The sequence below is a fragment of the Schistocerca americana genome, chromosome 3 (genome assembly GCF_021461395.2).
Source record: "Schistocerca americana isolate TAMUIC-IGC-003095 chromosome 3, iqSchAmer2.1, whole genome shotgun sequence".
Lineage (NCBI taxonomy): Eukaryota > Metazoa > Arthropoda > Insecta > Orthoptera > Acrididae > Schistocerca > Schistocerca americana.
This window is the reverse complement of record NC_060121.1, coordinates 672,082,264-672,107,095: the sequence shown is the minus strand read 5'-3', so window position 1 is coordinate 672,107,095 and position 24,832 is coordinate 672,082,264. Positions and strand designations below refer to the sequence as shown.

The following is a 24,832-nucleotide window of genomic DNA, read 5'->3' as shown; positions in this document are numbered from 1 at the left end:
GTAGTGCCAACACGAGGAAGCAAATCAGGTTTGCGTTAAATACATTCTGGATGTGGTGAATTGATGTTGGTCAAGAATGCTTTTAAGGCAACAAAGACCCTTGAACAAGGTTGTGTAATTGGGCTACAAGAAGCTGGATCCCTTCTGTGATATTGTAGAAAAACTTGTCAGGAATGTAGCCACTGTACATGATTACTTGCAGCAAGGGTCACTAGAATGTACAGTTGCAAGACATGGCTCCGGATGGCCATATGGCGCTACCAAGAGGAAAGACCACTGTGTTTGGCATATGGCACTGGTGCGGCATACTGCATCTGCAGCAGCACTCTGAGCAGCAGTTGACACCACAGTGACACAAAACTGTTGCAAACCGGTTACTTCAAGGACAGCTCCGAGCCAGACGCCCTGTAGAGTGAATTCCATTGACCCCAAACCACCACTATTTTGCAACTTCAGTGATGTCAAGTGCAAGCTCGTTGGAGGGCAGGATGGAGGTATGTTGTGTTTTCTGATGAAAGCTGGTTCTGCCTCGGTGCCTGTGATGGCCGTGTGTTGATTAGAAGGAGGCCAGTTGATGATGATGATGATGATGATGATGATGATGATGATGATTGGTTTGTGGGACGCTCAACTGCGCGTTTATCAGCGCCCGTACAAATTCCCAACCTCCATTCAGTCCAATCGTGGCACTTTCATGAATGATGATGAAATGATGAGGACAACACAAACACTCAGTCATCTCGAGCCAGGTGAAAATCCCTGTCCCCGTCAGGAATCAAACCTGGGACCCCATGCTCGGGAAGCAAGAATGCGACTGCGAGACCATGAGCTGCAGACAAGAGGCAAGTTGCGGACATGCAACCAACCTGTCGGAATGGTAGGCACACCGGACCTACACCTGGAATTATTGTCTGGGGTGCGATTTCGTATGACAGCAGGGGCACTCTTGCAGCTATCCCATGCATCCTGAATTTTTTTTTTTTTTTTTTTTTAAGGCAGCTGTACTGCAAATCTGTATGTCAATCTGGTGATTCGACATATTGTGCTACCATTCATGAACAGCATTCCAAGGGGTGTTTTCCAACAGGGTAACACTCGCCCACGTGCTCTATAGAGTCTCGACATGATTCCTTGGCCTTCTTGATCACCACATTTGTCTTCAATTGAGCATATATAGGACATCATTGGATGACAAATCCAGCATCATCCACCAACCACGTGCAACAGACGTTGAACTCCATCCCAAAACCTGACATCTGGCATATGTACAACACAACGCATGCACATTTGCATGTTTGCATTCAACATTCTAGCAGTTACACCAGATATTAACATACTGGCATTTCAATTGGATATGGCTTATCTCACACTTACATTAACCTGTGATCTTGCAATGTTAATAATGTAGATATATTACCTTGACAAATGTATTCCTGAAATTTCACTACTCTACATTAATCAATTTTTGGTGTTGCAATTATTTTTACATCACAGTATTTTTCGCATTAAACAGGCTTTAATTTTACCAATATATAGACAGCTGACAGCTTGGTGTGAAACTTTAGATAACAATAGCAGCTGAGTAGTGAAAGACGAAGAACTGTGGCCTCTTTTTTTTGTAGCCGCTTTTCAATCTAAAAGAGCAATTAAGAGTTAATTCCCACACTTATCAAAGTGACTAGATCAGTAATAAATGAAACTGGTTGTTAGTACACTTTACAGAAGTGTGCAATGGCTAATTCTGCCAATTAATGTATATCTTGACTCCTTACACATTCGTTTTGCCTAAACGATAAGGACATATCACTTCATGTTGTTATAATACTGCCGTCTTCTGAAGAAGATAGATTTATATCTATTGAAACCTAGGTAAAGATTACTTTATCCTTTGCAACTGGTCGGCTGCTCTTAGTCTGATTTACGTGGAACCATTGCTGTAGCGCAGCTATGTTTAAAGTACTGATTCCTGAAAGCTCTTCTCCTTCTTTAAGGAATGTATACAATACAATAGGTTTAAGAATTAATGAACAAAATGTCATTTTTATCACTTTTTGGAATCCAGCAAAAAAATATCCTCTATCCATCTGCCATCCATTCACCTGGCTTCACCAATCTCCACTACAATTTCATTATAGTCATAACTGTCTTCCATTCTAGTCTCTTCAAGATCCATTTGTTTGCTTTCCCGTTGCTCCTAATAATTCCTGATACGTATATCTCCAATGCTCACTGAGCAACACTCAGTTACAGAAAGGTTTTCTTAACTACTATTAGTCAAAACTGTTAATTAACAATGATTACTTTGTGTTTCAGACATAGTGTAAGCTTAGTTTTGGAAGCTATTTAGTTAACCAAAAGTACTACAAGACATTTTAATCTTCTAACTTCTTTCGTCACCCAGCTAACCCCTGTCTTCAGCTTTTCTAAATAGAAACACTCATTAATTGGCTTTGCAGCTTCATTGCAAATATATATTTTCTTTTCAGTGTATTCATTCTACACCACTTTAGTCAAGTTACAGTTTGATTTTAGATCTACAGTAATAAGTCCTCCCTGTAATTGTTGAAGTTTATCTGGATTATGGTCATGTAATTTATAAATCTCAGCTTTAAACTTCCCAAAGACATCCTCAACTTCTTTTTGGTTTCCTTTCTTTAAGCAGTAAGCTGCTGCCTTCGTAAATGCGTATAGATCTAACAGTTTGTTGACAGGTGAGGTTGCTCTCATCCTGGGGTCTGAATGAACTGGCCTTTTCTTTTTATTTTTCCCCAACCTACCCCCCTTCTATTCTTGAGAAAGGAACTATTAGTTCCAAATGCTAGTATAGCGTACATACTGTACATGTGTCTATCAGCAGTACTGTAATTTCTCATATAGGCAAGCACTGCCCAACAATTCTGTGTCATGATTTCATGACTTAAACTGACTAGGATTACTGCAGCCTGAGATAGATGTTTAGGCCTATACGACATACAGAATACATTAATGTTGTACAAGGAGTTCTTTTACATAGCCATGTTGCCTACCAGTTTGCATACTATGCCTTCACAGCAGCAATTTCTTCTTGTACATCTCTTTGCTGGTAGCATGTCTTTAGCAGTCTTGCCTTGGGTCTGTCTTCCTTTTGCTAATGGTTGCTGTCCAGTTCCTACTTGCTGATGTGAACAGCATAGTCTTTGAGGTCCCCAACAGTCTCAAAGAATATTTATTATCCATTTCATTCAACTCTCTTCATAGTACTTAATTTCTTCTTATGTTATACACAGTGCCTCCTAGGAAGATGCTTGTTTCTATGTCATTTGGATCTGATGGAATTCTTACTTTGGCATTTCAGCTTACTCCACATTTACTGAATGCTGTGTCTGTTCTCTTCCTTCATCCAAAATACACGGCCCAATTAAATTAATGTGACCACTGTTCGAGCGTAACAACAAATGCAGGCACAAGAAGGCTGTGAGATGGCATCAGCCAATAGCCCGCTAACTAGGACTGCACCACGACAGGAGCGGCCTCTATATGGGGAGAATATAAGTGCCACTCCTACTAGCCTCGGTGGAGAGTAGAAGACAGACACAAGTAGAAACCACGCCTTAGACTAGAGCACCACAACAGCCATTATTAGAGATCCACAAACTGTGTGACAAACTTGCATGAACATTGCATATAGCAAATGACACTGAATGTTTGCATGTCGCCCATCGCTTACAACAACTCACTGTATATCCAAAGTTAACTATTGTCAACCTTCTTTATTGTCATAAAAAACTATTAATGTGTTTTGCTTAAATTGTTGTTAGCTATCCGAGAATGCAGCATCCTTTAGGCTCCCAATAAGAGAAGAGTGGGCAGGACCCCACAACCACCACCTATGTTCGATGTCAATGTGCAATAACTATTCACAGACAACAGGTAGCAGCAGTAGTAGTGGAGGGTATAAAAAGTATGTTGGGGGCACGTAGAAAACAGTGCAGTTATCATAGTGCGGAAATGGAGTGGTTTATCTAACACCTAGAAAGACATGATCATTGGATTTTGGAATAAGTGTGAAAGCATTTCCGAAATGGCTCAGTTTGTAAACTGTTCACATGGTTAGAGTATACTGTGCATAGCAAAATGGTGCTTTGCAAAGCCAAGCCGAGGCAACTGTGGTGCACCACAGGCTGTAAATGACAGGGGCGAATGACAGCTGTGGAAATGTGTAGAGGCAAATATATATGGAACTGTTAAACAACTTACTGCCCAGATGAACCAAGAGACTACCAACAGCGTCTCCTTAATGAGCATCCAGTGAACAGTGCTGTGTATGCCTGCTTTGGACACTCACGCTAGCTGCTGTTCATCAGTGTCAAAATTGGAATTTATGTGCCATTACCACAATTGGATGTCCACTGAGTGGCTACAGTTGGCCTTTCAAATGACTCATATTTTATGGTCAATTGGACAGAAATTGTCATTGGTGTGTATGGCATGAAATATCTTATAGCAAACAAGGGGGGAGCTTTATGGTCTGGCAAATGTTCTCGTGGCATCCTTGGGTGAGTTCCTATTTACAGAAGGCACAATGGAGCAACAGAAGTATGCATCTATCCTTGGGCACCATGTCCATCCTACATACAGTTCGATTTTCCTCAGCAAAATGGCATCATAATAAAACATGTCAAACATCTCACAGTGTGCATGTGTGGTTTGAGGCGCATCAGGATGAATTTTCCATATGTCCCTGACCACCAACTGTCTGGATTTAAACCTTACATAGAAAGTGTGGAACCACCTCAGTCAGGCTGTTCACATTACGGAACCCCAGCCAAGAAACTCAGCACAGCTGGCCGTGGCACTGGAGTCAGCATGGCTTCACATTCCTTTTGGAACCTTCCAGAACCTCACTGACACTCTCCCTACACATCTTGCAGAGGTCTGCACTCCAAAAGATGATCATTTAGGCTTCTGACAGGTGGGCATACTGGTGTGACCAGATAGTGTAAAAGGAGAAGGAATCATGTTCAGACAGAAAGTGTATCAAGCTTTTTGTCAGATTAATGTGGTCTGACTCTTGTATCTTTGACTGGTGCTTATGGGGTCTTCATTCTTATGTCTGCTGCAATTTCTTTGTCAAGCATTTATAAATATCAGCTTTTGATGTTACCAACTTACCAAAGATGTTATCTACTTTCTTTTGGTTCCCTTTATTTAAACAGTAAGCTGCTGCCTTCTTAAGCGCATATAAGGCTACGGGTTGAATGCAAGCATTCTCAGCAGAATTTTAATTCATATTGTCCTGCATGGCACAGGATGAACAGAAAGTTACTGTGCAGTTACAACATATGTTGGAAATGACATCTGTGGATGGATACATAGGTTTGAGCAGCTGAATTTTATTGGAAAACACCTTTAGTAGATCGACACTGCTTACGTAAACAGTTATTTCATGTTTTCAATCGCAAACTGGGCATGGGAGATTGCTACATACTACAGATTTCTGGTGGAGTAAAGCCCAGGGAGTGAAGGGGCCATAGGTTTTTTTGAGATGACATGTTCTGCAAAAAGCTCTTCCAGAAGACACATAGCAGTAGTTGTGTGCACAGTAGTGGAATCTTGATGAAACCATGAGTAGCTGATTTCATTTTCCACTAGTTGGCCAATGAAACATGAATCAATAAACAGTAATGCCGCTGCCCACAGTTTCTTCACAAAATACAGGTCCAATATTGTACCATTTGGATAATGCTGTCCATTCTCCAATTTTCTGATTATGAAATGGCATTTCAAGCACTACACAAGGATTCTTCATTGACCATAATTGTGTGTTAACATTGCCTGACCAGTAAAATCAGGGTTCAACTGCACAGAAGATCACATAAAGAATACTAAATAATATTAATGATATTTCTCTCAGTAAAAGATGTAAACCATCTGCAGTAACCAATTTTCTTTTCATTATGCAATTCTTGCATGGCTATCACTTTCAAAGGGAACAATTTCAATGTTTGCCTAACTGCTTTATGTGTGCTTGTAAGCTCAACATCTTTATCTTGTGCCAACATGCACATGATTTTGCTGGGCTCCGCTGCATATAGTCAACAATATCCATCAACATCTGTTCATTTGGTTTAGGTGGTCTTCCAGTTCATTTGTCATTTAACACTGAGTCTGTCTCTCAAAATTTCTCAATAAGATGACTGACTGAACAGCAATAAGATACAACTGCTTCCAAGAATCTTTCAGCAAATGTCTCCTGCACTAAATCTGATGTTTATTGCAATGTTGAAACGCATGTTCAACAAGAAAACTACATTTCTCAGTTGAAAGCACCATAATTTAAAAACAATTTGAACTTACAAACACTACACATTGCATTCAGTAGCTTTCATCTACTGGACCAAACAGTTAAATGTCAAGCAAATGCAAAATTAATTTAAAAAACATTTGTATATCTACAAAAAAAATAAGAATTCTGCCAACTTTGTTTTGAACTTCCAACATAATCTGCATCCACGGTCCACAGTCCAATTCACAGTGACTTTCCAAACACACTGTATAACCAATTTGCAGCAGCACTCTCTTTTTATTCAATACTGGGGCGATATGGGTTCTATCAGTTTTTACTTTTTCAGATGTGCATGCTCCAAACGTGACAAAAGTCGAAAATTATGCCTCCTGATATTTTAGTTTTAGCCAGAAGTTTTTTACACGGATATTTGCAATGTTTTCATTATTTTAGTTCCTTTCTCACTTTCTCATGTAAGGACCTGAAATTTTTGTTTCTTGTACAGAATAATGTCAAGGTATTGGCACAATCTCATGCAAGAGACAATTTCTTTGTTCATTTGTAATGCGAATTTTCTGTGTTTTGGAAAACCTCTTCAGCAAGACATATGTAGTTTCGTTAGTAGCTACTTTTAGTTTATTCTCAAAGCATTACTTACTATATTTAGTGCCAGATTACTAATATTCAATTCTTAAGTACCCTGCAACTGTAATTAAGACGCTGTCTATGAAGCCTTAAAAACTGGTGCTGTTTGTTCAAATCTTTACAGATGCAACACCTTACTTATATCTCGGAAGGTTGGTTCATAAGTAGAATCCTATGGTTAACCTTTTGTTATACTTATTCTTCTGCAGATGGTTATAAGGAATGGATCACTTCAGTGTTCAGTCTTTGCAGTAGTCCATGAAGCTACAACAGACACTTTCAAGAGCTTGCTTTTGTCAAGTGTGTGAATAATAACTTTTCTTGAATTTTGCCCAATATGTTCAGTAAGCATATATGCCATTATGACTTTAGATGTGTTCAGTCTCAGTCTTCCTGTTTCCTTGGAATTACAGCTTCTCACATTTTCCATGTTCATGGGGTAAGATGTTGCTTTCAATTTTTGTCATGTAGGGAGTGATTTCTTTCCTCATGATTTCATTCCTTATTTCTTTATATCCTGAAAGATTTCTATTTTTATCCCACCTATTTATCACACTTTTCACTGTTTCAAATGTTTGATGGACATGCACACTTCCTGTTAAATAAAAAGAAATTCTGCACTGTAATTTTCTTGTAGTCTTTCATATTTTTCCTTAATGTTCTAGGTTTCTCTGATTCTTTTTGAGCCAGAGTCATCAGGCAGCAATGTCATTAAGAACTCTGCAGAGTCCTGCAAGCTCAATGTCAAGGATCAATTATCTTCTCTCAGCATGGATAGGACAAAATATAACTTAACTTTCTACAATGTGTATAGCATGTCTTAAATATTTGTTCCAAGTAGTTCTTTTATAAATTTTCTCATGCATGCACACACAAGTGATACCACTGACAAATATTTTTGTTACAGAAATAAATGCAGCTTTGAATTTTTGACTTCTGTAGTTGGGTTTTTTGAATATTCATGCTTACATCTCAAGAACCAGGACAGCATGTCGAGGACTGTCAAAAGCTTGGTGCAATGTCACAAGGTGTGGATGGCCAGCCAGGCGACGCAAGAGATGCACTTCACGTCGTATGTCTTCCTGGGATACTCCTCGACATACTCGACGTTTTCTGACGAACTTGGCAGCAAACTGCCGTCCTGTTGACCTCTCTTGACAGCGTCGCACCACTGCAAATTGGCCTCTAAGGAAGAACACATGTACACAGCTGTAAGTTTATCAGAACACAAAACAATGGTACTTATACTTAAATAGTATCTATTCATACATCAGAAGTCTGGCATCAGTTGTAGAATTTAAGATAGGAAAAAACTAAAAACACAGTTTAAAAATACAATGGAAGATGAAATGTGCTAAGGAAATTCCACAACATTATGCTAATTAAACACACAGCAAAGACAAAAATAATAAAAAATAAAAAGTGTATACTTCTACATTTGTATTGTACCTACTAAAAATGCGTATTTATTTCATCCCAAGCATTTAGTTTTATTCATTTAAAACTTCATCCATGGGTGCATTTTTGTCTCATTTCTTCTAATGTCTCAAAGTGTCAACTGCAAGTATATTTTTCAGGTATTCCTACATTTGTCACAGGTATGGTGTGAATGCTTGCATTGGGTAGAATGGGAGGAGGTGGTTAAGGGAAGAGAGAGTTGGAGGGGCACGAGGGGAAGCTGATGTCTGGGAGCAAGAGGCAGCAAGAAAATGGATAAGGTACATGACACTAGTGTACTTGGCCTGGTAGAGAAAGAGGAAGATGTGTGCAGCACACGATGATGTGAAGGAAGGAATGGGCTGGGGGGGGGGGGGGGGGGGTATACGACAGAGGAAGAGAAAGACAGCAGAATTTATTCTGTGGGAGTAGATTCACAGAGAAAAGTGGATGTCATGAGGATAAGGATGAAGATCGACATGGCACCAGAGTTACTGAAAATTGAGACATTTCCCATCAAAGTAATTCAGAAAATAAAAGCTGGTATTGTGGGACAGCTGCAGGAGGGAGGGAGTAGGGGGATGGCATCTAGATGGCACAAATTGTGTAGCAGACATTTAAATAGAGCATGTTGTGCTCAGTGCCACATTTTACCACGGACTGCCTTGATTAGTGGTGGTGCTTGAGATACAGCAGATTTGGTATGAGAGGACTAGAGTAGGATGTTCTCGGTGAGTGCGGAGAACAGGTCTTGCAACATGGTCTTCCACAGGGATATACTACATGTAGCAAGGGGTTGTGTGCAGGCGTGGCACATGGAAGGACCTGGATATTCCACAGAATTAGGCTTTGGGAGAGGTGGGGAGAATTTTGGTAAGGATGCTCTTCACTTCAGGGCTCAATGAAAAGTGGTAGAAGTCCTGGCAAAATACATGTTGCTGCTGTTCAGCCTTGGGAGCTGTCCTCCGCAGCTGGTTTGTGAGGATGGTTGGAGAACTAGGGGCACATGTTATGGCACAGGAGATCTGTTTGTGGCTAAATTTGGAGTTTTTGAAGACTATCACAACATATGTGCAATGGACTACTTGGCACTGCATATGTTCTGTCCATGTTTGGCTAGACTTTTTACGAGGGATGTTTTAATGCGAAACGGATGACATCTGACATAGTGGAGATACTGTTGATAATTGGTGGGGTTTACATGGATGGAGATTTTCATAAGGCTATCTGAAAGTTGGAGGTCAACTTCTAGGAATGTAGTACAATGAGTCAAAGAAGATCTGGTGAAATGGACAGAGAACATGTTGACACTATGAAGGATTGAGGATAGAGTATCTTGTCCCTTATGTCAGAAATGAACCTGAACCAGATAAAGGGTTTAAGATATTGAGTAGCTAGGAAAGCTTCCTCTAGAAAGCCCATAAACAGGTTGACACAAGAGGGTGCCATACGGGTGCCCATTGCCATGTCACAGATTTTTACATACTTTCTCATCAAAGGAGAAATAGTTATAGGTAACAACATAGCTAGTCAGGTGTGTCTGGAGCCAGCAGGATACTGCAAGAAGTAATGCTCAATGACAGCAAAGCACTGGATATGGGGATGTTGTGTTATGAGGAAGTTACATTGGCAGTGACAAAAAAGAATCCAGGTGGAAAGGGAGTGAGAGTGAGGGAGAGGCAATGAGGGAAATGGTTTGTGTTCTCGATATGTGAAATTAGGATGTACTCATATTTAGTGGGTTGGAGGTGCTGGTAAACTTGTCGAGACAGTTTTTGTGATAACGAAATAACAAGCTACAATGGGGGATACAGGGTGTCTAGGTTTACGGATTTTAGGAATGTTATACATGATGGGTATGCCAAGGGATGGTGGAGAGGGGAAGAGAGATGGGCTTGGGCAGACGTTCTGTGACGGGACTAGAAAGGACTGGTAAGGACTGGTTTTCTTGAAAGGATCATTGTGGCAGGGCTTGTAAATGGAGAGTCAGTTTGCAAATACCTACCGTCGCATAATCTGTGCTGTTCATCACAATAGTGATGGGTACTTCTCTGCTGGGAGAATGATCAAATCGATGTCTGAGTTAAGATTTTGGACAGCTTCTATTTTGTCCACAAGAAAGTTTGTGGGTTTGTGTTCTTTTGAAGAGACATGTGGCCAGGCTGCAAGTAAGGTATTCCTGGAAAGTAACTGGTAGAGTGGATGGCAGGGGGTGTGGGGGGTGTGGGGGAGGGAGGGGGGAAGGGAAGGGGAGGTAAGAAATGGGAGAGTCAAGGTTCAACGTTAGCTGTTAGTCAGGTTTTGTCAAAGGAATTATTGCAATTACGTGTTTCCAATATACGGGTTAGGTGATAGTAGATGTTTGATTAGTCCAACATGATTGAATTTGGGCATGTCATTGACAGTGACTGAATCCTCTGTGGGACTGAAGTTCTTGGTTAGTAGTTTGACAACAGACTACTGGGCTTGTTTGGATTCTGGGATTTGCGTGATGTTGGGAGAGCATTTTGGAGGACTTTGCAGATGGAAGAGGTCAGCAAGACTGGCTTAGGTTGTACATGAGGTTGACAAGGAGGTCTCATTGGGGTGGGATACATCCTGTTGGGCAGTGATTTTCTGAGACAGAGACAGAGATAAATGACAGAAAATTAGATAACTTTAAGAAATGGTCTTTTGGAGTGGTCTTCCAGTTATTAGAGAGCAATAATTTCAATTTGGAAGATAGGGTGCAAAGAATTGGGAGTGCATAACTGAATTCAGAGCAGAGATAATTCAGGGGCAACTTTCCCAAGGAATTTTTTTCTGAGGGATATGGATTGTTATACTCCAAAGACATGGAGATCATTGTGAAAAGAGGGGTGGTACACGAGGAAAAGAAATTTTTTGATTATGACATTTCACTTGTGGGGTTGGGGGCAGGTGATTTTGACTGATGAGGCTGCATTTCATAAACATTATATGGTACTATGTTTTACACAAGATAAGAGAAATTAGAAATCATACGGAGGCATACTGAGTTGTTTTTCGCTTGCCCCATTTGCGACTGGAATAGGAATGGAAATGACTAGTAGTGACAGGTGGTACACTTTGCTTGGGGGTGTGGGGATTAAGCACTGCATGATAACACTGGAAATAAACCTAAAAGACACTTGCTAAATGGAAACAAACTAAATAAACCCAGGCAGATCAACAAATAAAGACCTGAGATGTAAAAATAGTTGTGGAAAACTATTTGTGGTGTTGGGAAATGAATACATCAAAGGTAATTACATTGGGGGGACCTGATACACAGTCTCACAGTATGAAAATATTTTGTTGTGTGACAATGATTGTCACACATGTAAAAAGCATTGCCTAGGAGATGGTATTGATCCATGCATATTACATGAGTTAACAGTAAGAAAAGCATGTGCAAGAGGGGCACACAAACTGGATGGGCTGGTGGAAAACATGTTCTATCATCAAAGCACCTGCAATCAATGATAACGAGTGTCACACAAGTTTGGCACAACTGTGTTTGTTCACATCTTTTCTCAGGCATAACAACATATGCTTCAGAAAATCTGTTATCAGATCAAGAGCAGGGAGATACATTGCAGGCAATCAGAAGCTGTCCTCACTGTTAAATTTTTGCTTCGTGAAGATGATCTCCATAATGAAATGTTCGGTCATGTATCATATGTTCAATAACAAATTTCGTGTCAATATTTCATTAGTTACTTAGGAAAGGAAGGTATAGAAGTGACTTAAAAAAAGACCTATTCTGTCTTTTTTTTATTTGCATATCCACAAATCTGTACTGAAGGAGACTTCATAGAAATCTGGTATTTGTATGTCAAAGTAAATGAATGTTACTAGGTGCAAGATGTAAGATTACACAGAAAACTTACTTTCCAATATCCTCAAACACATCATAGAAATTTTCAAAAGGTTCTGTTATGAAGTCCATAAGTGACTCCTCAATGTGAAAGATGAGCAATCAGGCCTCCATGGCATTCAACAATTTTCAGTTCACGAATACTGTCTTGCTACCCTGGAATAAAAAAAAACAAAATGCAGAAACAACTAAATGGCAGTTTTGTTTCTGTGCTAAAAAGGATTCTGAACATGTAAAGGAACTGACCTTCATAAAATGAGAAAATGCATGCCCAAACAAACAAACATCTTTCCATTAACATTATTCTGATTGATTAGCAAAGCTATTTTTTAAGGCCAAAAACTCAACTTTTTCATCAGTTAGCAGCCATGTCACAGCCTCCTACCAGAGGCTGAGTGTGTTGCACAGTTTAAAAATGATAAGAGTGTCATCCAGTCATCCAGTTTCCTTTATGACAGTAATTTTGCAGTTTTCTCACCTGTAGCACTATTTGAGTATTACATGATATCTTCTAACCAGTATCACTGTAACAAGGAGAATTTCTCAAAACTATCTTCTCTCCTTCAGACCACCAAATGATATTGATTACAGTGGTGCCCAGTTGCTGTATTTTAGTTTTATTCTGTTTGAGGTTCTATAAGAACTCTGTTGCTTGGATGGATAGGACTCAAGCAGTCCATCCATGAAACAAGAAATTTTAAAAGACTGAAAACTGGCATTCATGGAATTCCAATGAGCAGTGAGGAAAAATACACGTCACAAGTCTCACTTACACGAACAAGTCTAGTACAACAGTCACCTACTAACAAGGGTGTCTTTTTATACAAAATATTCCTCCCCCCCCCCTTTCCACCCACTTTGGCAAGTAGCACACCTTCAGCATAAATAGTTCCTATGGAGATCTGTACTGGTACAATTAAAGAAGGCGATTTTTAATATGACACATAGTGTTTCACCATCACAGACCAATTACGTTGATAACGTAGATAGGTTGAGTATTTTCTACCAGCATTGATAAATATCAGAAATAACGGAGTCAAGGCCACACTAAAATTTATGGTATTGGTTGTTTGGACCAAATAACAGTGAGAGTTAGAAATAATATTCTCTTGCCTCATTACTAGTAACAAATAATCACAGACAACAGTTACATTAGTATCTGTAATTTATGTTCCAAATATAATAAGAATTAAATCAGTATTTGTTTTTAAACATCTGTTCTGGTATAATTTAATACAATTTGCCCCAAGTTCCAAATATGATATCAACAAATTGTTACTGAGGTAGTATATGATATACATAAATCAAGTGAGGTTTATTATTCAAGACAATAACTTACTGTGGAGTTACGGTGTGGTGAAAATTATAACATGTTCATTTGGATTTGATGTTCACTTTCTTTCTTAGGAAAAATATTATTTGCCTTAGATAGCACATGCTAACAACAAAATACTGCTACAGTCATTTGTGATAAGATATAGGCCTACCACCATTATCATGTGCTGTGAAATACTTATCACAGTACTTTTGGCAAGCAGGAATACCAGGAAAGAATAAGCTGAGAAGATGACAAATTATGTGACTGGATGGCACAGGTGAAACAAACGGCATGCTAATTCTTCAATTTATTCTAAAGAACAAGTATGTTTAGTCTGTTACCTTGCAACTGTTCTCTTGTGTTTGTTTCTTCTTACCCCACCCAGTAACACAAAAGCTAACTTGCGCGTTTCCCAAATAACATCCTGAAAGCTCTGGATCAAGGCAGTTTTTCAGATATAGTATTTGACTCAGTTCCACAACAAACGTTATTAACAAAAGTAGCATGACATGGAGTATCAAAGAAATTTATGACTGGATTGAAAAGAATGATGCAGAACATTATCTTAAATGGGGAGATTAATGGGGGATTAACAGATGTAGAAGTAACTTCCGGTGTCTCCAAATGGTTCACATGGCTCTGAGCACTATGGGGTCATCAGTCCTCTAGAACTTAGAACTACCTAAACCTAACTAACCTAAGGACATCACACACATCCATGCCCGAGGCAGGATTCGAACCTGCGACCCTACCGGTCGCGTGGTTCCAGACTGTAGCACCTAGAACCGCTCGGCCACACTGGCCAGCGGTGTCTCCTAAAGAAGTATGTTGTAATCATGGCTGTCAATCTTGCATACTAATGGCCTGATTTACAATGTTGGTAGTAAACTCTGACTTACTGTAAATATTGAAAATAGTTGAAAATGGTGTAAAGCTTAGCAACTTGCTTTGGATGTTCAACAAAGTACATTTACATCTACATACATACTCCAAAGCCACCTTGCAGTATGTGGCAGAGGGTGGTAAAATGTACTACTACTACTACTACTACTACTACTAGACATTTTATTTCCTGTTCCACATGCAATGGGAGGAAAAAGATTATCCATATGCCTCCAAATGAGCTCTACTTCCTCTTATCTTGTCTTCATTATCCTTGTGTGAAATGTATGTTGGTGGCAGTAGAACTGTTCTACAATCACCCAAAAACACTAGTTCTCTAAATTTTCTCAGTAATGTTTCACAGAAAGAATGTCACATTTTTCCTACAGCAAATGTCTGTAATACTTGTGTGTTGATCGAATCTACTGGTAAAAAATCTAGCAGTACGCTTCTCTATTGCTTCGATGCCTTCCTTTAATTTTACTTGGTGATCCAAAACACTCTAACAATACTCGAGAATGGGTTGCACTAGTGTTCCACACATGGTCTCCTTTGTACAGAATTTATACTTTCCTCAGACTCTCCCAATAAGCCAAAGCTGAGCACTTGCCTTCCCTACTATTGTCCTTATATACTCGTTCTATTTCAAACTGCTTTGCAGTGTTACACCTTACTATTTAATTAATGTGACTTTGTCAGGTAGTGTACCACTAATATTGTTATTCCAACATTAAGGATTGCCTTTTCTATGAATCTGCACTAACTTAAATTTTTCTACATGTAGAGCAAGCTGCCATTCATCACACCAAACTGACATTCTTTCTAAGTAATCCTCCATCCTTCTACAGTCAGTCAACAATGATACCTTCCCATATATTGCAGTGTCACCAGCAAGCTGTCACAAACAGCTGCTCACTCTACCCTTTCACACTTCCCTGCGGCACTCCCGATGACACCCTTGTCTCTCATGAACACTCTTCCAACCATTCACACATACTGAGAGCAGAACGATCCCAACACCAAGAACGAATTGTGTGGCATAAACTGAAGGAGGTAGGCATGTTTCTATATCTGAAAGATGATGTCTATTCAAATTTACCACCAGTCCCTTAAGAGTGAGTACAGGTTTGCTTTAAATACACACTGTAATGGTTGTGAGCATTAGCTGCCTTTGAGATTGGCCTTGGTGAGTTGATGTTAGTCAAGAATGCCATTAAGGTGACTAAGACCTCATTATCAGCACCTCACTGAGTTTGAAAGAGGTCGTGCAATATGACTACAAGAAGCTGGATGTTCCTTCAGCAATATTGCAGTTCAAAGACTTGGCAGGAATGTAGCCACTGCATGTGGTTGCTGAAGGCAGTGGTCACGAGAATGTATGGTCGCAAGAAGACAGTGTTCCAGACACCCATGTGGCACTACCAAGAGTGAAGACCATCGTGTTTGGCTTATGGCTCAAGAGCATTAAACGGCATCCACAGCAGCAATCTGAGCAGCAGTTGGCACCACAGTGACAAGATGAACTGTTACAAATGGTTACTTCAAGGATCTCGAAGCCACATCCCTGGATGTGCATTCCATTATCTCAAACCACCTACTTTTGTGACTTGAGTGCTGTCAACTGAGAACTCATTGAAGGATGGGATGAGGGTCTGTTGTGTTTTCAGATGAGAGCTGGTTCTGCCTACGTGCCTGTGACGGATGTGTGTTGATTGAGGAGGAGGCCAGTTCAATCAACCTGTTGCAGCACTGGGCACACTAGACCTACACCTGGAATTATAGTCTGGGATGCAAGTTTGTATGGCAGCAGGAGTACTCTTATTGTTATCTCACACAGCCTAACTGCAAATTTTTGTGTCAATTTGGTGATTCGATCTGTTGTGCTGCCATTCATGAACAGCATTCCGGGGTCTTTTCCAACAGAATAATGTCCACTCACATACTCCCGTTGTGACCCAACATGCTGTACAGTGTGTCATCATGTTGCCCTGGCCTGCTCTATCGCCAGATCTGTTTCCAATTAAGCACATGTGGGACATCATTGGACGATAACCAAGCATCATTCACAAACAGCAGTAATCATCCCTGTATTGACCAACTAAGTGCAACAGGCTTGGAACTCTATCCCACAAACTGACATCTGACACCTGTACAACACAATGCACACACATCTGCATGCTTGCATTCAACATTCTGGCAGTTGCACCAGTTATTAATGTACCAGAATTTCACATTTGCAACATCTTATCTCACATGTACATTAACCTGTGATCTTGTATGTTAACCACTTAACTATGTTACCTAAACAAATGTACTCCTGAAATTTCATTACCCTTCATTAATTATTTTTTGGCATTGCAATTTTTTTCCTGTCAATGTATCTGGAAACCTATTACGTATGCTAGCATAAAGAGGGTTTAGCTTCTGGATTACTGTTTTCTCATAGACTACTAATTGCTGTATTTCCCATCTACTTGTTCCTTCCTCTGACAAGATGCTATCCAAACACTTAAATTCTTGACATGCCTTGATGTGCTGATCATCTACTATTACGCTTCTTACATGTCCACTGCATAGGTAGTCTGTTTAAAATTTACTTTCAATGCTGATCTATCATATTCTTCTAATACCTTTCTTAGAATAAAGGAGATATCACCCTTTTCACTAGTGACCACAACCTGAACATCTGTGAAGAATAAGGCACACATACAGTGATCCATTGTTATCTGCATGCCCATTCATGCAGTTTTCCTACTCCACAAGTCTTAAAGGCTTTCTCCGTGTATATTTTGAACAATGCAGCAGACAAAAAACCCCCCCTGATTCAATCTTTATGAAATATTAAAAGGCTATGATGAAATTTTATTCCCCATTTTGATAACACACTCTGCAAATGTGTATAGGTTGTATATGCTTCTAACATATCTCTCTCCACACACACTCCCCCTCAAGGCTTCAAGCTGTTTCCTCAGCAGCCCAGTGTCTTTCACCTTCTCGAGATCTATGAACATCAAATGGCTAGTGTTTTATACATCTGCAGCAACTGTAGTTGTAATTACTGAAATAATCAGGAATCAGTTGCACAAAAGGATTTCTATTTCCTTAACCAGTTGTACAGCCACTACAATCACACGATCACAGCAATGTGCTGCATGCATGCATGCATGTTACCGCTGATACTCGCAAATAATGTGATAGTTAATGACTACTCAGATTCCTTTCCTGTCTCTTTTCCTTTAGTTATTTTAAAGTAAAAATATTGTCATGATCAGATTGTTCCTTCCAAAATCCACTTTGCTCTTCAACGTCCATCAACATTCTCTTTATCCTTTTAGGCTCAACCATAGAATCTACCAACAGAGTTTGTAACATTGACTCCTTGATAATTTCTACATACCTTCTACTACCTTTCTTATAAACATGACTCAGACTCCATACCTTGTGCATTTTCTCTCCCTTTAACATGCATGGGTTAAACAACTTGCAAAACAAGGCACACATAAAAGGCAGAGTGAAAATCTCATTCTGGAAGGCACCCATAGTCCATATATCACTAATTCTACTAGTATGTTTTCTGGTCCAGGAGATTTGCCACATTCAATTTCTTTCACACATCTCCCTACTTCTGCTTTGAGTTCAAGGTATACTATAAAATTACAAAAACACATACAGGAGAGTTATCAAATGGGCTAAAAAAGCTCATAATGATAAAAACAATTAGGCGCTCTTCCAACAAATGCAAGACCATCTGGGGTATAGTAAATGAACAGACTGGCAGAAAGTTAGGGATAGAGGATAAAATCACACTAAATATAGAAGGACAAAAGACTGAAAATGCACATAAAATTGCCAATAAATTCAACAGCTATTTTTCAGATATTTCCACATATCTCCTAACCAACTCTTCAAATACTGTTCACTCTCCTCCCACAAATCTCCTAACTAACTCTCCAAACACTGCGCACTCTTGTCTCAAAAATAATACTCCTCTGAACTCCTTTTTCCTATCTCCTACAACACCGTATGAAATTGAAGATATTATTAAAAAAAGAGCCAAAAAAAATTTATTCTGCAGAGCATGATCTAATACCCTGCTTCTTACTTCATAAGTGTTCAAATTACATCAGTGGACCCCTGTCAAATATCATAAATAACTCATTTCTAGAGGGAACATTTCCAAATCAGCTAAAACTTGCTAAAATTATAGCTCTCTCCAAGAAGGGAGAGAAAACGGCCATGACAAACTATAGGCCAATTGCTATACTATCTGCCTTCTCAAAAATATTTGAATACTGTATGTTAACTAGATTAGAAATACGTTTAAATTCTAACACCATAATCACATCTTCCCAATACGGATTTCGGAAAAATAAGTCCACCACACATGCTCTGTATGCATTTCTAGAAAAGTTCTAAAGTTTCGCTGACCATAAACAACCTGCTGTCGGTATATTTCTTGATCAGTCCAAGGCCTTTGACATGGTCAACCACAAGCTGCTGCTTATGAAACTCCATAAGTATGGGATTAAAAGTGTAGCCCACAATTTGTTTCATAGCTACCTTAGTCAAAGAAAGCAATATGTAGAAATAAGAAAATCAGAGACATTCAGGAACTGCAGGTCAGATATACTACATACAACAAATGGCGTCCCTCAGGGATCTGTCCTTGGCCCAGTTCTTTTCATATTGTTCATAAATGATCTCCCAGAACACATACCAAATGTCAGCTCCTTTCTGTATGTAGACGACACAAATATCCTGATAACCTGTAGAGGTGACACATTGCAAGATGCAGTTAATGAAACTACTTGTCATTTACAATCGTGGTTTGAAGCAAATAGACTACTCATACATACTCAAAAAATTGTAAGTATGAACTTCTATACTAGACAAAATCTAACCCCCTTCAATGCAGTTATAGTTATCGGCAAAGATAACATTACGAACAGGCAGGACACCAAATTTCTTGGACTTACCATCAGTAACACACTAAATTGGAAACCACACATCGAGGCATTGTCACAAAAGCTTAGTAAAACCTGCTATCTATTACGATCATTAAAAGACACAGCCAGTGTAGATACCTTGAAGCTGGTGTACCATGCCCTGTTTCAGTCTGTCTTGAGCTATGGCCTAATCTTCTGGGGAAAGAGCTCCGATTCTCTCACAATTTTCAAGTTACAACAGCAATTAGTAAGAATAATGAAATGTAAAAAAAGAACTGAACACTGTAAACCACTATTTCAACAGCTAAAAATCCTGCCACTGCCATGCCTCTATATATTGGAACTAGCTTGTTTTACAGTACAACACTTGGACCCCCTCGACAGAAATGCAGACCGCCACACACGACACCAGAAACAAAACACAGTTTTAAATTATAGTCCACAACACAAAGATATATGTGAATGGGGTTAAATGTATGGGCATTAAAATATACAACCACTGACTAACAGGCATAAAAACAAGCAAAAACCCAAAAATAATGAGAATTAAATTAAAGGAATTGCTACTAAATCACTGTTTCTATTCCGTACATGAATTTCTTGAAACAAAATTTTAATTACTTGCAATGAGCTGTTTATTCAGTTGTCGATGTTTCTACTTAGTAAGATAATTTAATTATTGTATCTTATCTATATTCTGTCTGTATCTCATATGTATTTTGCTATGTGAACTATATACCACAATATTTTAATTACTTGTAATAAGATGTATATTCACTTGTAGATATTTCTATTTAGTATGATAATTTAATTATTGTTTGTCACTCATATTCTGTCTGTATCTCTTATATGTATTCTGCTATGTGCTGTATGCACCACCGTCATCTCTCATCACACACCACCTTTTTTTATAATTTGTCTATATATCCTATATGTATTCGGCTATGTGAGTTATGTGCCACTACTGTCATCTTTTGTCATATACCATCTTAACATAATTTTTCAAATTGACTTGTTCTATATCATGATGTGCTTTGCTGTACAAATTGTATGATCTACAGGTCCAATAATAAATCAAATCAAATCATTATTGGTCCCACATTTCCACAAAATTCATTCCCCAAACCCAGGTCTATGCCTTACAACTAGTTCTCTCTTTCACAAGCTGTGCCTTGAAATGATTTTCCCCATTCTGTAATTACAATAATTATTATATTTGTCCCTTCTTTCACATTTCTTCTTAAATTCTTCACTATTTTCCAGGCTTCTCCCACCTTTGTGGCCCCGTACATCCTTCTCCTCATATCTCCTTCCTCCCTGTCTCATTCTTCCTATTAACAGTTTTCTTTAACCTCCTTCTTTGTATTCACAAAGGCCTGCCTTTTTCTATTCTCTGGGTCTCTTGTTTTCACCCATGTTTTGCATTTACTTCTCTACTTTTGTCTTTTTTCCTGTGTCCTCTGTCCACCACTCCGGGCTTTATTTCCTTTCTTCGCTTTATTGACCCAGTGCTTCATCTACTGTCTCATAAATGCATCTTTTAATTGTTTGATATTTTTATCAGCATTCCTTCATTGAAAATTGGCAGGTTTCTAATTCATCTTGGTTTATAAAGAAATTTAACACTTTCATCCCTGAGAGCATTACATTATATTTGGTTGATCCAACAAATAAAATATGCAGATACAGTTCTTAAGTCAAATAGAAACTAAAGTCTATAAAAAGCTTAGAGGAATTCCTCAGGAAGAGAAACATATGGAAATGTTCAAGGATTTAATGGTAAATGTCAACTATTTCACAGTAATTTTAAGAATTCACTTGAAATTAACTGAGTATTTTTTGTGGTTGTATTTGTGTACTAACTTAACAGAAACAAGGTGTTCAGCATAGTTTTAAAATGATTCATGTTTTTTTAACTATAAAAGATGTAGGCCTACATTATCATACTTTTTTCTAAATTAGTTTCTCCTATATCTGTATCCAGCACAAAAAATTAAATAAAGAGGAACAACAAAGTACAATATAGGATGCAATGGCAATATGAAAGATGCCCTGAAAACTGTGTGGCAATATACTACTTGTGAACATCAAACCGAGAAATCAACAGGGTGGGTGAATTGGGTTGACTCACAGAATTTTGACCAAACTAGAGACACATAGCTAAGAGCACAATTAAAAGAGCTAAATATCAGTTGCCAAACATCATAATGATATAATAATTATAAATTAAATGTGATGAATGATAAATTACAAGTTTTAATCAATTCCAAAAGCATGACTAAACCATTTTTACTGCACAATTGAGGTCCATTCCTACAGCTTCTTATAATGTGCTTACTACTAATCATTTGCAGAGTAGTACTACAGGATGAAACGTAGGAAACTTATTGGAATACTGTAAACAGATGCACCTGTTTGGAGGTATTCATCAGAGCATCTCACTGATGAATGGCTTATGTCTTTTAATACAGCATAGTTTTCAAAATTACTGTAAGCCCATGTTGCATCAGTAACTAGTATTTAAATTTTATTAATGGTATGCATGAACAATTGCTTTGCAACAAACAAAGATTGCAGTGTCAGTGACTTTCAATCAGCCTGCATGAGTATACTTATTTTCCAATGTTCCCTGAAGATTTCTTGACAACAGACTTTGACTGTTATAAAATGTGTGTGTGATTATTCACAGCAAACATGAAATATCAAAATCAGGTACAGGTATGTAGGCTAAAAATTTTATTAACCCACCGAAAATCGATTTAAACTGTCTGTTACCCTGCTTTCCTCTGAGGTGTGTAATCCATTATCTCTACACTGATTTCGGTTTTGTCAGATACGTAACTGTCAGTGTATGACTTGAGCAAGTTGCAATTTCCATCTGGTACAACGTTCATTTCTCTGAATATAGCTATTGTGTTAGATTTTCGGATTCGTAATCATTTTGCCCTGTACCCCTTTCTTATGCTTCGAAGCAGTTCTAAACATGAAGTAAAATAAGGTTGTTTCGTTCTACAAATTTGATGTGACAGAAATTACCAAAGTTCGTGTCTTTATTATTAAGTAAACGCAGCATCGTGATTCCAAAATTTACTTCCGCGCATTTAACAAACAAATACGACATGTGTTTGAAGTATGGGTTTATACATATTACGAAGAACGTTAACATATTTCAAAACGCACTGCAACTTAAGTTAAGAGCAACAGTTTTAACAACAAGTTCATAAAAATCGTAAGACAACGTCTGGTAATCATAACGTTAGTATCTGAGAATGCCTTTTATTGACAAAGTTATGAAAATGCTTACTTGCAAGGCGCAGTCAGCCGTGACGTATTGTATCCAAAACCATTCACGGGGGAGTAACACTTTAACAGATACAGAACTACAACGACAAAAACTGGAATCGTTCTACTGAAGGTGCGATAAAGGCTCATATCTACACTGACGATACGGACGAGTGTCCTTCCATATTTGCCACGTACACTTCAGTACACCGGCCTTAACAACTACTGTACCATATTCTGAACAGTCATTCACAGCACACTTCCATTCTCCACAAAACATAAAAATCTAACTTTTGGTATTTGATGTGACAGTAGAAAGCTTCTTGTCAGCGCAACCCGCGCAACAGTCAGCTGTTTCATGTTTACGGAATGTGGCTACCGCAGGCGAACAGTATAGGTAACAATGCATCGTCTGCCACTGACACACACGGAAGTATTTTTGGTAATTCGTTATGCAAGTAACACCAAGTATATTGTCCATGGTGAAGGGAGTAATCATCGAGATGTAAAATTCAACGATTTGTTTCTATTGGCGACAAACATGCAACGCAACTGAAAAACAGCCTGTCGTTATTTGCGCGTTCTTTTTCGAACCAAGAATGCAACGGCCTTTGCTTCTCAGCATTTTTAGAATTTTGTTGTTAAACCATAGTGGGTCTTTGTCGTCCTTAATCCACTTACTCAGCACATACTTCTCCAGAGTATGAATTAGAGTCCGTTTAAACTTTCCCCACAATTACTGTACGTCCATCGTACTGCAGCTAAATGATGTCAATTCATTGTCTAAGTGGGATGCTAACAACCGTCTGTATTAGTGGGACGAAGTTCAGGTCGCCCCACATTATGGGTTGCCTGCATCAGGGCCAAGTACACATTCAGGGGTAAAGCTATTGCTCCCTTTTGATTGAAAGGTCCTCAACCTGTTATTCTGCTAAGAGGATTATAACCCCCTGGAGATAATCCATCCTTTTCATTGACAGGTCCTTAACCTATTGTTAGGTGAATTGGTTTTCCATGTCACTCCTATCCGTCCCACCCTCTTGGGAACCTGGTATCACTTCTAATATAAGATTAATTGACTAATTAATTGAATTGATTGAAAAATGGTAAGAAATAGCTCAGTTGTGTCACTTTCCGTATTCATGAGTTGCCTCAGGTTATTCGAGTTGCCCCTCCCCACCCTTCCACTCTATCAATTTGACTAACTACTGGTAATTAATTAAATATTTAATCGATATTCTTCAGATTTCCTTGCCTCCCGATCCCTTCTGGAAATAGTGATTGATCGATTGCATTGTATGGAATATTGTTCAATCAACTTAGGCAATGTGTAGAATATCGTTTATTTAAAAAAGTAAGGCGATACAAGGTGGTATATGGAATATAATTTATGTAAAGAATTTATCAGGAAATCGATTGTAGTGTGCGGAATATTTAAACAACTGCGAAGTTTTTTTTATTCCGATCACGTAAGGAAACACGTAATTACACCATCACAGATCGGTTAAACATATCTAAAAAACTTGCTCGCGTCTCGCCACCCGCGCAGGCTGCCCCAAGCGCGTACCTCAGGGCCCACGTTGGCTGCCGGGGCCGCGCCATACCTCCTGTCGGCCCCACAGCCATCTCAAGTGGTCTGTATTCATGAACCAACATGTCGGATACCGGCACACGAGAGACGCCTTCCTTCCAAATCAAATACATGACAGGGAATCGATCCAAAAATGCTACTGAATTTAGTAAACAGTTAATTTCCGGTTACATGATCGTGATGTGGGGGACATAATGCGGATGTGGTAGCTATTTCACACACACTGATTAACGATATCATAAAAGTAGTAGAAAGCTGACTCGAAATACACTTCAGAAATGATCGTTGTATAAAGAGAGAGAGAGAAATAGAGAGAGAGAGAGAGAGCTGTAGTTTGCTCTGCAGATGACATAGGAACTAGCGTGAGATATTTCATTTCGCCATGGGCTCTAAACTGCCCCAGCCTTCCAGGTGCACTTTTCTTGTGGTACACTTCCCGAACTGCTTCAGAAGTTATTAAATCTGCTTCGGAAATATCACAACTTTCATATGTCACACATAGCTCAGAAGGTGTGTCACAGGAAATATTAATTAAATCGTTAATGTAGGTGTTTAAGCAATTTGGTTCACACAGTTTAAAACTACTTGA

General features: G+C 38.8%; 1 protein-coding gene across 1 annotated transcript in view; it reads right to left on the bottom strand.

The window, feature by feature from the left end:
- The window catches only part of LOC124606309 (death-associated protein kinase dapk-1-like), a 305,618-nt gene extending 282,657 nt beyond the window's left edge, over positions 1–22,961 (bottom strand). The window contains exons 1-3 of the mRNA XM_047138290.1: positions 22,675–22,961; positions 12,238–12,380; positions 7,880–8,095 (exon numbers count right to left, since the gene is read on the bottom strand). Of these exons, the coding sequence (XP_046994246.1) occupies positions 7,880–8,095; positions 12,238–12,296 (275 nt within the window). The 5' untranslated portion in view covers positions 12,297–12,380; positions 22,675–22,961. The remainder of the gene's footprint in view (positions 1–7,879; positions 8,096–12,237; positions 12,381–22,674) is intronic.
- Between the last annotated feature and the right edge of the window lie 1,871 nt (positions 22,962–24,832).